This window comes from Zalophus californianus, chromosome 4, assembly GCF_009762305.2.
Source record: "Zalophus californianus isolate mZalCal1 chromosome 4, mZalCal1.pri.v2, whole genome shotgun sequence".
NCBI lineage: Eukaryota > Metazoa > Chordata > Mammalia > Carnivora > Otariidae > Zalophus > Zalophus californianus.
Window position 1 is genome coordinate 105,101,873 of NC_045598.1, and position 17,616 is coordinate 105,119,488.

A 17,616-nucleotide genomic window follows, 5' to 3' on the forward strand; every position below is an offset into this window, starting at 1 on the left:
TTGAACATATATTTATTGAACAGCCAATATATCCCAAACTTTTAGGATAAAAAAACAAACAAATTAGATACGGGCTCTACTCTCATGTCAGATTACTATATTACCAGAGAAGACAGACTGAAGTAATTGTAGTAAAGTATAGTGAATGTTACTGGAATATCTCCCTGGGAAATTAACTTAGTTGAATATAGAAGATGGGAAATAATAAATAAAGGATGTTAATGAAAAGGCTTAGACACAAATGAGGATCATGCAAAACTCATAGAATTGTGAGAAGTCCAGCATTACTGGGTCAAAAAGTACAAGGGAGACAAAGACACAGATGTAGTGAAAAGAAGGGCCATATGCACCCCAATGTTCATAGCAGCAATGTCCGCAATAGCCAAACTGTGGAAAGAGCCGAGATGCCCTTCAACAGATGAATGGATAAAGAAGATGTGGTCCATATATACAATGGAATATTACTCAGCCATCAGAAAGGATGAGTACCCAACTTTTACATCAACATGGATGGGACTGGAGGAGATTATGCTAAGTGAAATAAGTCAAGCAGAGAAAGTCAATTATCATATGGTTTCACTTATTTGTGCAACATAAGGAATAGCATGGAGAACACTAGGAGAAGGAAGGGAAAAATGAAGGGGGGAAATCGGAGGGAGAGATGGACCATGAGAGACTATGGACTCTGAGAAACAAACAGGGTTTTCGAGGGGAGGGGGTGGGGGGATGGGTTATCCTGGTGATGGGTATTAGGGAGGGCACGTATTGCATGGAGCACTGGGTGTTATACGAAAACAATGGGTCGTGGATCAATACATCAAAAACTAATGATGTATTGTATGGTGACTAACATAACATAATAACATTTTAAAAAAAGAAAGTACAAGGGAGAGAGTGAGTGGCAGGCAAAAAACAAGGTTGCCAGGGCATCTGGGTAGCTCAATCCGTTAAGCATCTGCCTTGGGCTCAGGTCATGATCCCAGGGTCCTGGGATTGAGTCCCACATTGGGCTCCTTGCTCAGCAGGGAGCCTGCTTCTCCTCCTGCTTGTACTCTCGCTCTTTCCCCCGCACTCTCTCTCTGGCAAATAAATAAATAAAATCTTTAAAAAAATCAATTGACAATAGGTATATGAGTTTATTTCTAGACTCCTAATTCTATTTCACTGATCTTTATGCCTATCCTTATGCTAGCGCCACACCGTCTTAATAACTGTAAATTTGTAGTGAGTTTTGAAATTGGGAAGTGGGGGTACTCTGATTTTGTTCTTTTCAGTGTTGTTTTGGTGAGCTAAGTTTTAATCAAAATCAATCCTTTCTGAGCTATACCTGATTTTTCTTTTTTTTTAAGATTTTATTTATTTATTTGAGAGAGAGAATGAGAGACAGAGAGCATGAGAGGGAGGAGGGTGAGAAGGAGAATCAGGGAGCCCGAAGTGGGACTCGATCCCAGGACTCCAGGATCATGACCTGAGCCAAAGGCAGTCGCTTAACCAACTGAGCCACCCAGGCGCCCCTACCTGATTTTTCATTAAGAGATGGGAATGATAGCACAGTTAAACGTAGTGATTAGAAAAAATAAAAATAATTTTATGTTTACATAGTCTTTATGTTAAGACTCCAGAACAAATTATTTACAATAAGTACTCAGAATTTAAAAAAATCATAGAGTGGGATTTGGACTTAACACAGAATTGGGATGTTTAAGGCAGTTGTACCTGGATCTTACAGGGCCAGGAAGCCCCAGTTGATTTCTGAGTTAAACATGTTTGCTCATGTTTTGCTTTGGAGCAATTTTCCAGCAATTTTATGCTTTATGTGTGTATATATTTTGAAAGTCACCCATACTAACTTTACCAGTTTCATAAGTGCTTCTTAAATAAATCTTGCTGCTTTATTTTTGTTTTTCTAAACCTTCTTTGGTTTTGACATAATGTTATTAAGAAAACACATACATACACATACAAACCAATAAACTTGCTTTATCCTCTTTTGTCTAGGAATATGACTAACCTGAAGACATACCTGAGGCGGTAGCTATAGCTGAACAAGGGAAAAGAGGCGTGTGTTCCCATGGATGATTCAAGCCTGTCCAGCGGTGTTGACATAGACAAAGGCTTTGCCATTGCCTTTGTTGTTCTTCTGTTTCTGTTCCTAATTGTGATGATTTTTCGGTGTGCCAAGTTGGTGAAGAATCCCTACGAGGCCAGCTCCCCAACCACAGAACCATCTCTGAGCTGAACTATGAGAAAGCCTGATAGACTCCCCCTCAGAGGAGGTTTGAGATCTTCTATACAGATACTTATGACCCACACTTTATATTATTTCACCTCTCTATGTGTCAGCCTTCTCATTCTTGCATTCCACAATAGGCACATGAGGTGAGTTGAGAATAATAAAAAGGATGAAACACGAGCCAGTTTATGTTGTTCCTACTCAGGGAAATGGTTACAAAATGGGACCAAGACAGGTTGAACTCATTGATTAAAATAAGACCATGGGTTTCAATTCTCCAGTATCAAATGTCCTTAAGGTAAGATAGTTGGACATAATTGTATGATGTAACGTAATATAATGATGCTTGGTGAGGCCCACCTAAAGCTAGAACTCTTAGAGGCAATCTTAGGAGATCCCTTTAGTTGTGCAAATATAAGGCCAGCAGGAACAAATTGTCCTATGATGAGAGTCTAAAAGGACTTTAAAAAAATTTTTTTTTAATTTACTCATTTATTTGAGAGAGAGCTGGGTCGGGGGGAGCAGAAGGGGAGAGACAAAGAATCCCAAGCAGACTTCGTGCTGAGTGCAGAGCCCCACTCTGGGCTCAGGCTCCACAAGGGGCTCAACCCCACAACCCTGAGATAATGAACCCAGCCAAAATCAAGAGTCAGAGGCCCAACCGACTGATCCGCCCAGGCACCCCTAGCAGGACCTTTTCAGTGTATGTGGTTTTGTAAAATCTGCTGCCATTCTCAAGTGGGCAGAGCTCTGTGGTAAAGGGGGAGTCATTTGCCTTTAGTGAATCTCTCAATCTTTTTCACTGCACAATTCCTTTATAAAATAACATCTAGTAGATTGAAAAGGGGCCCTCCAAAGGATACATCCACGTCCTCACCCTTGAAATGTATGAATGTGACCTTATTTGGTAAAAGGATCTTTACAGATACAAGAAGAATCTCAAGATAAAGTCATCCTGGATTATCTGGGTGAGCCCTAAGTCCAACGACAAATGTCTTTTATAAAAGACAGTAGAGAAGATAGAGAGACACAGGAAAAGGCCATGTGAAGACAGAGGCAGAGATTGGAGTCATGCAACCACAAACTAAAGGACCCTTGGCTGGAACCACCAGACACTGGAGGAGGCAAGGAAAAATTCCCCTCAGAGCCTTTGGAGGGAGCTCAGCCCTGCCAACACCTTGATTTTAGATTGCTAGCCTCTAGAACTGTAAGAGAATAAATTTCTGTTGTTTTACGCCAAACAGTCTGTAGTAATTCATTACGGCAATCACGGGAAACTCATATATAATACACAGTGATGATGGTAGTGGTTAACATCATCATCCCAGGGATCGTTTAAGAGAAAAGGAAAGGAAATCATAATCTGTTCTCTCCAAAGTCTGAAGTTAGGGAAATTTGGTAGAGCAGACTATAGCCAACTGGCAGGAAAGTCCATAAGAGAATTCACTGGAAGAAAAGAAGGCAGCTAGGCCACTGACCAAGGCCCAACACAGGTTTGGCTGAAGAGGATTGAGTCTGGCACAGTAAGTGATAGGGATAGTGATTGTAAAAGCTCTCAGGCTCAGCCATGCTGGCCAAATGTTCCAGGCAACAGTGACCTAGCATGTGGATGTGAACTGAGAGAGCCATTACCTTGGAATCTAAGTGTGGGGCATCACTTGTGCTTGTGCAGGGACTTGGACCAGCATGCAGTCATATCAGAGGAGACACATTTTCATGGACCATGCTGAACCAGGCTTTAACAGCAATACCAATTGGTATGGAGACACAAACCTATCCATGCATTGTTAGCAGAGACTTGATAATTGTCTCTGTTTCTGACTCCTGGAAACAGGACTGCCCCCTCCTTGGCCTGAGTAAGTCCCCAGGGTTATTTGAAAATGGAGGCAGGGGAACCAAAGCTTTGCAATGGGGTACCAGACTTTGCCTTCACCAGAACCCTGTTCTGGTGCTATATTGGTTAAACTAAGGAAAGAAAGAGAGCAAGAGAGAGGGAGAGAGATGATTTGTACACTGTTGTGATAAAAAGAAATTCAGGACAAGGTGCAGGTCAGGGTCAGAGGAAAGGAGATTAAGATCGATGTCAGTACTGGAAGTCTCCCATGTATTCCCTCCAGGAACTCAGAGAGGGGGAATTCACCTTTCCCCCACCCCCTAAAGTAAAATGCGAGCAAACACGTGATTAATGAGAGCATCAGGATGCAGCCACTAGAGACTCACAGGCTTGACTTTCTACAGTAACCTATCTAAGAAAAAAATGCATCAGTCAGAAGAAGTGGATTATCTGTGGAAAAAAAAAAAGGAGGAGCGACCCAAGGCAAACTCACGCGGCCAATGTGCATGCTATTCAGGGGAGAGGGCAGCTTAGCCATTGGTCGGTAGAGTATTTCCAGTCTCGGTGGTTAGATAGTCCTTGGTGTGTAGATTCAGGGAGTTGTAACCCACATACCTTGGGTCTCTCTATTTTATTTTTTGTTTTTGTTTTTGTTTGGGGGGGGTCCCTCTGGTTTTATTGCTCATATTATCTCTGTTAATCTGATGTCCTTAAACATTCCTTTCACTCACCTTAAACTGACAGCTTACAGATCCAAGCAGTCTGGGAAATTTTATTGGTCAGACACTTTTCCAGTTTTTAAAATCTACGAAGTGTATGTCTGTGTGTGTTGGGATCTGTATGTGTTTCTTGAGTCAGTGTTTTAAAATTATTATTATAAAAATATAAATGCACACAGTAAAAAAATTTCTCAAACATTACTGAAGCGCTGGGGCACCTGGGTGACTCAGTTAGTTAAGCATCTGCCTTAGCTCAGATCATGATCACCAAGTCCCAGCATAGAGCCCCACATCAGCCTCCCTGCTCAGCGGGGAGTCTGCTTCTCCCTCTGACCTTCACCCTGCTCGTGCTCTCTCTCTCTGTCTCAAATGAGTAAATAAAATCTTTAAAAAAAAAACAAAAACAAAAACAAAACAAAAAAACATACTGAAGGGTAAAAATGCAGAAAGTTCCTAGATGCTGTCATGTTTCCCAATCCTTCTATCCAGAGGTAACTGCTATTAAGGTAGCTTGCTTTTACATGTATGAATGTAGAATCTTTCCAGGCATGTTCCTTTTCTTTTAATTTTTAATGTAATAATTTTGAATGAACTATCCATTTTCATGTTTCAAAATTCAAAAGTTATAAAACAGTGTACTGTGAAAACCCTTACTCCTTACAGATTCTTGTCTGCCACCTTCCATTTGCCCTCTTCTCAGACACCCAGTATGAGTCTCTTATGTACCCTTCCAGTGATCTTTTATATATATGTAAGAAAAAAATGTTTTTTTAAAAGATTTTATTTATTTATTTGAGAGAGAGTGAATAAGAGAGAGCACAAGCAAGGGGAAGGGCAGAGAGAGGAAGACAAGCTGACTCCCCGCTGAGCTAGGAGCAGATCCCAGGACCCTGAGATCACAACACTTCACGGACTGAGCCACCCAGGTGCCCCGAGGAAAAAAACGTTTAAAAATGTATTATTTACACAAATAACAGCAGCTATATACCATGTTCTATACCTTTTCTTCTCATTTAATAATGTTTCTTTTTTTTTTTGAGATTTTATTTATTTGAGAGAGAGAGAGCCCAAGTAGGCAGAGCAGAGGCAGAGGGAGAGGGAGAAGCAGGCTCCCCGCTGAGCGGGAAGCCCGACACAGGGCTCCTTGCAGGACTCGTCACAGGGCTCGATCCCAGGACCCTGGGATCATGACCTGAGCTGAAGGCAGACGCTTAATGACAGAGCCACCCAGGCACCCCTTCTCATGGTCAAGTATTAAGTAGCACATGGTTGTGGTTTTTCAATGTATCACAATGGATTACAGGAATGACTGTGCTGAGCACACCAATGTGAGTAGTCCAAGTGGCATATCAGTTATTTATTGCTTTATTCAACTGGCAATAAGCTATCTATCTCAATAATTTGTACATTTTAATAATGTGAGTCATTTATATCAGGGCCTGATCATTTCTTTTTTTTTTAATTTTATTTATTTATTTCAGAGAGAGAGAGAATGAGAAATAGAAAGCACGAGAGGGAAGAGGGTCAGAGGGAGAAGCAGACTCCCCGCCAAGCAGGGAACCCGATGTGGGACTCGATCCCGGGACTCCAGGATCATGACCTGAGCCGAAGGCAGTCACTTAACCAACTGAGCCACCCAGGCGCCCCAGGGCCTGATCATTTCTGATAGTCTTCAGACCTTAATAAAAACAAAGCCAGAGGGGCGCCTGGGTGGTTCAGTCTGTTAAGTGTCTACCTTTGGCTCAGGTCATGATCTCAGGATCCTGGGACGGAGCCTGGCACTGAGCCTGCATTGGGCTTCCTGCTCATTCGGGAGCCGGCTTCTCCCTCTCCCTCTGCCACTCCCCCTGCTTGTGCTCTCTCTCTCTCTCTCTCTCTCTCTCTCAGATAAATAAATAAATAAATAATCTTAAAAAACAAAAACAAAAAAACCCAGAGCTTGTTTCCCTAAATATTGAGGCCCTGCCCTAGAAAGGATTACAGAACTCAAACTTGCCTTTCCTATAGTGCTTCTAAATTTTAGCAAGCAAACACATTACCTGGAAACCTTACTAAGATTCAGATTCTGATTTAGTACATCCCACGTGGGGTCAGAGATTTAGAATCTCTAAGAAGCTCTTTGACTGCATGTTGAGTAGCAAGTGTCTTAGAAGATACTTCCTGAGTCCCAATGCTGATTTCTACCAGACTTCTCAGGACATTGAAGAAATCAGACTGGATATGCTGCCCTAAATAGCTCCTGTTTCTTTTCAACATTGTCCATTGCTCATTTCCATCTCCACTCCCCCCACACATGCACACATACATCAGAAAGCTGAAAGACTCTAACTAACAGAAACATAATCAGGGCAGAACAGATTTCCCTTCATTTATCACACATTACAGAACACCACACATACAGGGCAATATGTCAGGTGCTGGGGGAAACAAAGACGATCTAGACAGGTCCTCAGCTCAAAGCTGATCACAGACCAGCAAAGGAGACAGAGACATACAGAGATAACTCACAAGTGGAAGGAACTAAGATAATGGAAGCACACAGATGGGAGTTAGTTCGGCAGAGTGTGAGTGATAGTCTAAGACAGTCTAGGATAGTCTAGTGAGTGATTTCTTTAATTGATGTATAATTGACATACAATTTTATATTAGTTCCAGACGTACAACATAGTGATTTCACAATTCTATACATTACAAAATGCTCACCATGATGTGTAGTTACCATCTGTCATGATACAAAGTTATTGCAATATTATTAACTATGTTCCCCATACTGTACTTTTCATGCCCACGACTTGTTTATTTTATAATCAGAAGTTCATACCTCTTTTATTTTTTTTAAAGATTTTATTTATTTGAGAGAGAGAGCACATGAGAGGGGGGAGGGTCAGAGGGAGAAGCAGACTCCCCGCCGAGCAAGGAGCCTGATGCGGGACTTGATCCAGGGACTCCAGGATCATGACCTGAGCCGAAGGCAGTCGCTTAACCAACTGAGCCACCCAGGCGCCCCTCTTTTTTTTTTTTTGTTTTTAGTTTACTTATTTAAGTCATCTCTACACCCAATATGGGGGCCCAAACTCACAACCCTGAGATGAAGAGACACGTGCTTGTCCAACTCAGCCAGCCAGGCATGTTGTGAAGATCGTACTTCTAAATCCCCTTCACCTGTTTTGCCCATAGCCCCCCAGTCCCTCCCCACCAGTTTGTTCTCTGTACTTATGAGTCTGATTCTACTCTTCGTTTGATTTTTATATTGCACATAGAAGTGAAATCATATGGTAAGACAGTGTTTCTTAAATTCTGGTCCCCCTACCAGTAGCACAGGCGTTACTGGTAAAATGTTAGACATGCAGATTCTCAGACTCCACCCAAATCTACTCCAATGGTGGGGTGAGGGTGGCAGTCTGTATTTTAACAAGCCCTCCAGCTGATTCTGATACATGATAAAGTTTGACAACCGCTGGTCTATGAAAACTTCACAGAGATATTTGAGTTGGACCTTAGAGAATTCATATTACAGCAGACAGGAAGAGAGGGGGCATTCCAGGAGATAGACCACAATGAACGAAGGTATAAGTGTAAAAGTGAAATGTGTAAACATGTTGGGGAAATAGCACTTAACCAGGGGTGTGAAGGGAAAAATGGGAAACACGGCGAGAGAGCTAAGTCAGGACCAAATTTTGAAGAGCCTCAAATTCTATACTGTGAAGTTTGAACTTTATTTTATAGACATAAAGAAAACATAGTTTTAGGGGCGCCTGGGTAGCTCAGTCATTAAGCGTCTGCCTTCGGCTCAGGTCGTGATCCCAGAGTCCTGGGATCGAGCCCTACATCGGGCTCCCTGCTCCGCGGGAAGCCTGCTTCTCCCTCTCCCACTCCCCCCGCTTGCATCCCCTCTCTCACTGTGTCTGTCAAATAAATCAATAAAATCTTTAAAAAAAAAAAGAAAAGAAAACATAGTTTTAAAGCAGGGGGGTGACATGATCAGAACTGTATTTTAAAGCTCTATATGGGCAGTCCCACAAGGCTACCAATTAAGAGGCAACAGTCCTGGCAAGAAATAAGAGCCAAACAAGAACAGTAAAACTTAAAAAGAAAGGAGGAAAAATATATGATAAACATTTCCAAACTAGGGTAAACAAGCTGTATTGAATAATGGTTTAAGACCACAAGTTCTAGGGCGCCTGGGTGGCTCAGTAGTTAAGCGTCTGCCTTCGGCTCAGGTCATGATCCCAGGGTCCTGGGATTGAGTCCCACATCGGGCTCCCTGCTCGGCAGGAAGCCTGCTTCTCCCTCTCCCACTCCCCCTGCTTGTGTTCCTGCTCTCTCTGTCAAATAAATAAATAAAATCTTAAAAAAAAAAAAGACCACAAGTTCTAGGGCCAAACTGCCTGGCTCTGACACTTAATGTAATTGTGTGTCTCAGTTTTTTCATTCATAAAAAAGAGACAATAACAGTTCCTACCTTATAGGACTATTGTGAAGATTAAATAAATTAACAATTGTAAAGTGCTTAGAACAGTGCCTGATATGAAGTAAACATTCAATAAATATGGTATGTGTGTGCATGTGTGTTTTACAGGGAGGAGTAGTCTAAAATTTCTAGCTCATGTTAGAAAATAATATCATGAGTTAGGAACATGCTGAATTTGAAATATCTAGAGGACACTTTCATTTCTCTGTACCTCAATTCCTAGTGTCTTAACAGTTGGAAATAGGGACTTACAGGACACTGGTGGACAGGTGAAATGAGCAAAGATAAAGTGTGGTCACAAGGAGAGGATTTCAAGGCTGCCTGGACCTGTTTCCAGTCTTACACAGAAGGTTCTGGTTTATACCCTTTTTTTTAAAGATTTTATTTATTTGACAGAGAAAGACATAGCCAGAGAGGGAACACAAGCAGCAGGAGTGGGAGAGGGAGAAGCAGGCTTCCTGCCAAGCAGGGAGCCCAATGTGGGGCTCAATCCCAGGACCCCGGGATCATGACCTGAGCCGAAGGCAGACGCTTAACGACTGAGCCACCCAGGTGCCCCTGGTTTATACCTTTTAAATGAAGTTAGGTGCGGTTAGTGTAAAGATAGCTGAACAAATTAAAGCAATAACAAAATAATGTAGTAGTCAATACTGCCGGTTCATCAAATACAACCGGTTCCCTCCTTCCAGATATGAGACATGATTGTTCTTTTCAGCCCCCTTGTGGTTGGGTAGGTCCTTATGACTCAGTCAGAACAATGAGTTGTTAATGAAAGTGTCCTGAATCACTTTAACTGCCAATATGAGACCGTTAGCGATCTCCTTCTGGCCTGACTTACTCATCAGCCTGGGTTCCTGAGTAGATATCCTAGCAGAGCTCCAATGTCAACTAGAGATGATTATGCAGCATGAGCAAGAAATGCATGGTTTTTGTTTTAAGCTTTTGGAATGTTTTCACAACACAACTTAAGTCTATCCTGATGCAGCTATTACTTTAAGACCTATCAAATGCTTAAAAATTAAATAGTTAACATCCAATCTTAATGAGGGTGTGGGGAAACATACTTTTAGAGACTTGCTAGTGGGAACAAAAATTGTTTCAACCTTTTTGAATAGTAATTTGACAATAGATTCTATCAAAGTGAAAAAAAAGAGTACCTATGTGTATATATACCTTTTACTCAGATTCCATTTTGGGGCATCTCTTCCACAGAAATAAAAGTACTACTTCAAAAGGATGTTAATGTTTATTGTTGTACTATTTGTAGTAGCTAAAAACTGAGAACATCTTTCTAAATATGATTTAGCCACACTCTTAAGTATTATGCAATTGTCAAAAAGACAAATTTTATAGTTTTTATTGTCTTCAAGGGATGTCCACATGTGAAATAAAAGCAAAACAAAACAAAATCCACATTCAGGGCTGCCTGGCTGGCTCAGCTGGCAGGGCACGCAACGCTTGATTTCAGGGTTGAGTTCAAGCCCCACACTGGATATAAAGATTACTTAAAAATAAAATCTTTTAAAAAAATCCACATTCACAGGGCGCCTGCGTGGATCAGTCGGTTAAGCGTCTGCCTTCAGCTCAGGTCATGATCTCGAGGTCCTGGGACCGAGCCCCACATTGGGCTCCCTGCTCAGCGGAGAACCTGCTTCTCTCCCTCCCTCTGCTGCTCCGCCTGCTTGTGCTCTCTCTGTCTCTGATAAATAAATAATGTTTTTTTAAAAAAAATCCACATTCGTGACCTTGTACATACAAACCTAGAAAACTAAGCTATTTTACCTCAAAGGAGCAGGAGTCATACGTGATGCAGGAAGGCGAGGATATCACCACGTTTTTCCTATTACATCTTGATATTCCTCCACTTGTTACAATTTGTACCACTTGTGCAATAAAACCAAAACTGGGTAAGGAAAAAAAATCTAAACCTAAGCGCTTGCCTACGATCAACTTAACATTGCTGCCATTAGTTGGGGTTGGCGGAAAAGGCGGAGCTTCTACAATATACTCCAGGCCACGCCTACTTTACCCGGCCATTTGTCTCCCACGTGTGCCCTGGGCGGCTGTGCTTTGACGCATGCGTACTTGCCAGAGTTTGCCGGGCCTTGGAGGGGCGCTCAGAGGCCTTGGGTTTGACCCCGTCAGGCCACCGTCGTGGCGACCGGAACGGCACCTGAGGTTTGCTTCCGGGCGTCTCTTTCGCTTCCTTTTCCCTCCCTCCCTCACGTTTCTTCCCCTCCCCCTGCTCCCTTTCCCTTACGGTTTCGTTCTCCCCCATCGAGGCCGACCCCTGAGTCTCGAGTCTGGGGTCTGGCTGGTGGAAAAGAACTGTTGTAGCTGGAAGCAGGGAGGTGTGGGAAATACTGTTAATTGAGGTATTTGGAGACCAGGGGCCTGTCTGGAATGTTTTGTTTGTGGGAGGAGGTTGGGCGAGGGTGGGAAGGAAGTCTTCTCCGAGAGGCGAGCGGGGGCGGGGTTGAGCTGGGTTTGCGGGGTGGGTGGGACGCACCCCCAAAAAGGGTAGCGCGGGGGTGGGGCGGTGTGTGGGCAAAGGAGAAATGGAGGCGGTGAGAACTGGCCTTGGGGTCGCACGGCGTTCTGGCATCAGTTTTGCTTTAACCGTTTGATCAGAAAAGTTAACACCAATGTATGGGTTATTTGAATTGTACTTTTTAGGTAGCCACATTTTATTCCCAGATTGCTTTAATTTCTCTTTACTTTTGGGAAATCTCTTTGCTTTTGTATGCTTAAGGGTTAATAGACTTTAAAAAATAAATTTCCACTTGGAAGCAAAGTAATGTAAGGTGAACAAGTAGTTAAAGAGGAAACAACGAGTTAGTGAGTTATAGACCAATCGCTTCCCTCCAGGTGGAGATAAGTGTTCAAACTGGCATAGCATGCAAACAAAGATTTATCTCTTTGGTGAATTAAGGAACTCAGGTCACAGAAATACCTTCCTCAGCAAATTGGTTCTCTTCCATTTCCTAAAACATTATTTTCGGTAGCTCCCTGTTGCATAATATATGTTTTCCATACCCTCAGACTTTTAAATCTTAGGCCCATAGTCTATAGGATAAAATAAGAATGCTACAAAATCTAAACGTCAGATACAGGAAAATGGAGAGAGAGAACATAGAATCAAACTTAACTGTATTTGAATAACAAGTAGTAGTGTAGGAATGAGTTTTATTAGGATACTGAAATTTGGTGGTGATGACTCCAAAGGTAATCTTAGTTTTCTCTTACATGTAGAGGACAACAGCATGTCCTCCCTCCCTGGGTGCATTGGTTTGGATGCAGCAACAGCTGCAGTGGAGTCTGAAGAGATTGCAGAGCTGCAACAAGCAGTGGTTGAGGAGCTGGGGATCTCGATGGAGGAACTTCGGCAGTTCATCGATGAAGAACTAGAAAAGATGGACTGTGTACAGCAGCGTAAGAAGCAACTAGCAGAGTTGGAAACGTGGGTAATACAGAAGGAATCTGAGGTGGCCCATGTTGACCAGCTCTTTGATGATGCATCCAGGTGAGGACTACCTGGAAAATAGGAAATCTCCCCTTTGGCAGACATTTTAGAAGTATAATTGTTCATGACATTGTGCTAAGCACTTTATACTTTACAAGGTACAAATGTATAGAACCTTCCTTAAAAAAAAAAAAAAAAAAAGAACCTTCCTTCATAGGTTAGGATCCAAAATCTGACCTCATAACCACCCATATATAGAATATTCATCTATCAGAAGCTAATGTATGGTCAGCAGTAGGGGAGTTCAGGTCTTGAGTCCCTTCCCCTCCTTTCTTCTCTACTCTCCTTGCAAACAATTGCTTTGTTTTCTTAGTAGGATGATCTAGGGAGTGAGGATTGTAAAGTATTGCTGTCTTATGTAACTGTGGAGCCCTGTATCTACTCCAAAAGCCCCAGAAGATTTGTGTCTGGTACCTTAGTTGTCACTTAGAACACATTTTCAACTAATAAGGTAAATGATGAAATGTGGTTGAGAGGACTGTACTCAGGGCTTATTTTGGATTTTTGAGGCACCGGTCTGGAAACCACTATTTAAACATTTTTCTATGAGAAAAGCATTTTAAATTCTAAATGAACGGTGGGCCTGGGTGTCTCAGTTGGTTAAGTGTCCTACTCTTGACTTCAGCTCAGGTCTTGATCTCAGGTGGTGAGTTCAAGCCCCACATTGGGCATGGAGCCTATTTAAAAAATGAAAATAAAAATGAATTCTAAACGGAGACATTTGGCCTGTTTGAATTGAGATCAGTGTATGCTTAAATATATATAAATTCTGATGGCTTTTACACCTATTTCTGCTGGCTCTGACCTTTTCTACATGTGTTCCAATATTAGGGCAGTGACTAACTGTGAGTCTTTGGTGAAGGACTTTTATTCCAAACTGGGTCTACAATACCGGGACAGTAGCTCTGAGGATGAAGCTTCCCGGCCTACAGAAATAATCGAGATTCCTGATGAAGATGATGATGTCCTCAGTATTGATTCAGGTAAGAGATAAAGGTCCAGGTAGAAAGTCGAGGATTGAAATTGAAAGACAGGAAGTTAAGCAGATAAAAGAAGAAAGGAAAAACCATTGTCACTGACTACATATTCCAAACTGTTGGAATTGTCTGTTACCAAAGAAATAGAACATTATTAGTATCATAGATGTCCCCTATGTACTACTTCCTGATTGAATGACCTTTCTTTCCCCATTCTGTGTAACTTCTATTCTGAACTCCCTTTTCTTAATAGGTGGCATTAGCACCTATGTATATATCTCAAAATGGTAGATTGTTTGATTTTTGTTTATTTTTGAGGGGCTTTTTTTTAGGTATAATTTATATACTATAAAATTCACATACTTTTAAGTGTATAGTTTGACTTTTAGTAAATTTATACAGTAGTGCAGTCTTCACAGTCCAGTTTAAGAATACTTGGCATTACTCCAAAAACATCCCTCATATCTTTTTGCCTACATTCTCCATTTGTTCACCCCCAAGTAAGCACTGATCTGCTGCTTGCTTCCTTTTTGCCTTCTCTATAAATTTTGTGTAAAGACAGCCACAATTTAGGGGCGCCTGGGTGGCTCAGTTGGTTTAGTGACTGCCTTCGGCTCAGGTCATGATCCTGGAGTCCCGGGATCGAGTCCCACATTGGGCTCCCTGCTCAGCAGGGAGTCTGCTTCTCCCTCTGACCCTCTTCCCTCGTGCTCTCTGTCTCTCATTCTCTCTCTCAAATAAATAAATAAAATCTTAAAAAAAAAAGACAATCACAATTTATTGTCTTTTGTATCTGGTTTCTGTCACTTAGCATAATGTTTTTGAGATTTATCTATGTTATTGCATGCATCCATAGTGTGCTCCCCTTTTTTTTGCTGAATAATATTCCATTTTATAGATATACCACAGGTTTTTATCCATTCTTTAATTGATAAATATTTGGGTTGTTTCCAGTTTGGGGGCTATTAGGAATAATGCTGCTATGTACATTTCTGTATAAATCTTTATATGGGCATTATGTTTCATGTCTCTTGGATATTCCACCTAGGAGTAGAATTGCTAGGTCTTAGGGTAGGTGTGTGTTTGAATTTTTAGGAAACTGCCTTACTGTTTTCAAAAGTGGCTATACCATTTTACATTCCCACTAGCAAAGTATGGGGTTCCAGTGTCTTTACATCCTTGTCAGTGCTTGGTATTGTCAGTCTTTTAGCCATTCTAGTGTGTGTGGTATCAAATTGTGATCATAGTTTGCATTTCCCTAAGAAAGTTGAGCATCTTTTCACATACTTACTTGCCACTTATGTATGTTCTTTGGGGAAACATCTATTCAAATCTTTAGTCTTTTTTTTTTTTAATTGGGTTGTCTTTTTATTATTGACTTAGAGAACTTAGGCTTTAGGTACAGTTCATTTATGAGATATATTTTATACTTTCTCTCAGATGTGATCTTTTCATTTTCTTAATGGTGTCTTTTAAGAGAAAACTTCTCAAGGTAAGAGTTGAGGGTGGTTCGGGGCGCCTGGGTGGCTCATTCGTTGGGTGTCTGCTTTCGGCTCAGGTCATGATCTCAGGGTCCTGGGATCGAGCCCCACAACAGGCATCCTGCTCAGCGGGGATCCTGCTTCTCCCTCTCCCACTCCCCCCGCTGGTGTTCCCTCTCTCGCTGTGTCTCTCTCTGTCAAATAAATAAAATCTTTAAAAAAAAAAGAATTGAGGGTGGTTTGCTTATTTTGCTTATGGCTATTCATTTGTTCCACCACCATTTGTCAGACTATCCTTTTGGTACTCCAAAAATCAACTGGCCATGTATATGAGGGTCTATTTCCGGATTCTATTTTGTAACATTGATCTAAATATCTCTCTTTATATCAGCACCATACTATAAACCTGTATTTCATATAACTTCCAAATAAATTTTGGGATCAGCTTGTCAGTTCCTATCAAAAACATTTTTTTAAACCTGTTGGGATTTTTAATAGGAACTATATTGAATCTAAAGCTCAATTTGGGGAATACTACCTTTTAACAAATACTCAGTCTTCTAATGCATTAATATGGTACATCTCTCATAAGTGTTTTATTTTTAATGCTAATGTGAAATTTACTTTATTTGAAGAGTGTTGTTAGGATATGAAAGTTTAGTTGATTTTTATGTATTAATCTTGTAGCCTGTAACCTTATTAAGCTCACTATTCTAGAAGTTTTTTGTGGATCCCTTCGGATTTTCTATATTTTTACCTCATGCTGTCAGCAAATAAAGTCAATTTTACTTTTTCCTTTCTAATCTAGATGTCTTTTATTTCTTTTTCTTGCCTTATTGTACTCTGTAGAGCCTCCAGTACAAAGTTGAATGAACGTTTTGAGAGCAGACATCTTTTCCTTGCTCCTGATCTTAGGGGGAAAGCATTTGGTCTATAGGCATTAATTGTAATGTGAGCTGTAGGGGTTTTGTAGATATCCTTTGTCCGGGTTGAAGGAAATTGCTTCTATTCCTAATTTACTGAGTTTTTATCATGGCTCGATTGGATTTTAGATTTTGTCAGCTACTTTTTCTGTATCATCCTCAGATAATCATACAGGTTTTTTTCCTTTTTCTTACTAATAAGGAGTATTACAATAATGATTTTTTTGGATGTTAAACGAGATTTGTATTCTTGGGATGACCTCCCACCCCACCCCTGCCACTTTGTCTTAGTGTATAATCCTTTTTATATGTTTCTGTATTAGATTTGCTAATATTTTGTTAAGAATTTTTGCACCTATGTTCATGAGAGCTGTTGTAGTTTTATTGTAATGTGTTTTTTTGACTTTGGTATTATGGGCCTTATAAAGTTGAGTTGGTAAATGTTTCCCTCTTCTGAGTTTGTATGAAATAGAATTTCTTCCTTAAATGTTTGATAAATTCAGCAGCGAGGCCATCTTGACCTGGATTTTTCTTTGTGGATAGGTTTTTTTTAAATAAGATTATTAGTTTGGAATAGTTTTATATTTTTGTATAAATTGCAAAGATAATACAGAGAGTTCTTGCATACTTTTCATCAGTTTTTCTAATGTTAGTGTTTTATGTTACCATGGTACACTGGTCAAAACTAAGAAGCAAACCTAGGTGCATTACTTTTACCTAATCTCTAGACTTTTGATATCTGGGCTTTTTCCATTACAGGATACCACATTGAATTTATTGTGAGAAAGTTTTTAATTACTAATTACTTTTCTTTACCTGCTATGCCCATTTGGATTTTCTATTCCTTCTCAAGTCCTTTTTGTTAATTTGTATCTTTCTAAAAATTTTTCCATTTCATCTAAGTTGTCTAAATTATTGCCATAAAGTTCATAGTATTCCCTTATGATTCTTTTGAATTTCTGTATGTTCTGTAGTAATGTCCGTTCTTTCATTCCTGATATTGGCTATATGGATGTCCTTTCTTTTTTTTTTTTTAAGGAACCAGTTTTTGGGTTCATTAATTTATTTTTCTCTAGTGTTTTCCTGTTTTCTATTACACTGATTTCTACTCTGATCTTTATTCCTTCCCTGTACTTGGATTTGATTTGTTCTTCTTTTTCTAGTTTCTTAAAATTAAAACAGATTATTGATTTTATTTTAAGATTTTATTTATTTATTTGATAGAGACACACAGTGAGAGAGGGAACACAAGCAGGGGGAGAAGGGAGAAGGAGCCGATGGTGGGATGATGTGGGGCTCGATCCCAGGACCCCGGGACCATGACCTGAGCCCAAGGCAGACGCTTAACGACTGAGCCACCCGGGCGCCCCTTATTTATTTATTTTCTTAAAGATTTTATTTATTTGACAGAGACACAGCGAGAGAGGGAACACAAGCGGAGGGAGTGGGAGAGGG

At 40.7% G+C, this 17,616-nt stretch overlaps 2 protein-coding genes across 5 annotated transcripts in view; both read left to right on the forward strand.

Annotated features, from left to right (window-relative positions):
• Positions 1 to 2,071: 2,071 nt before the first annotated feature.
• On the forward strand, positions 2,072 to 2,239 carry LOC118356929 (cortexin domain containing 2). Its single transcript, XM_035727363.1, has one exon. It carries the CDS (start codon positions 2,072 to 2,074, stop codon positions 2,237 to 2,239), a length of 168 nt encoding a protein of 55 aa, XP_035583256.1.
• A 9,065-nt stretch (positions 2,240 to 11,304) lies between these two features.
• The window catches only part of SETDB1 (SET domain bifurcated histone lysine methyltransferase 1), a 32,813-nt gene continuing 26,501 nt past the window's right edge, over positions 11,305 to 17,616 (forward strand). For 2 of the 4 annotated variants that reach the window (XM_027599860.1, XM_027599886.1), the window contains exons 1-3: positions 11,477 to 11,632; positions 12,510 to 12,780; positions 13,612 to 13,763. In XM_027599860.1, the coding sequence (XP_027455661.1) occupies positions 12,521 to 12,780; positions 13,612 to 13,763 (412 nt within the window). In that variant the 5' untranslated portion in view covers positions 11,477 to 11,632; positions 12,510 to 12,520. Of the gene's footprint in view, positions 11,436 to 11,476; positions 11,633 to 11,832; positions 11,905 to 12,509; positions 12,781 to 13,611; positions 13,764 to 17,616 lie in introns of those variants that run through there. The other 2 variants (XM_027599872.1, XM_027599880.1) reach the window with 2 other exon arrangements.

What these genes read in the sequence shown, in the direction of transcription:
- LOC118356929 (XM_035727363.1), top strand. Translation starts at nt 2,072, where the DNA reads ATGGATGATTCAAGCCTGTCCAGCGGTGTTGACATAGACAAAGGCTTT.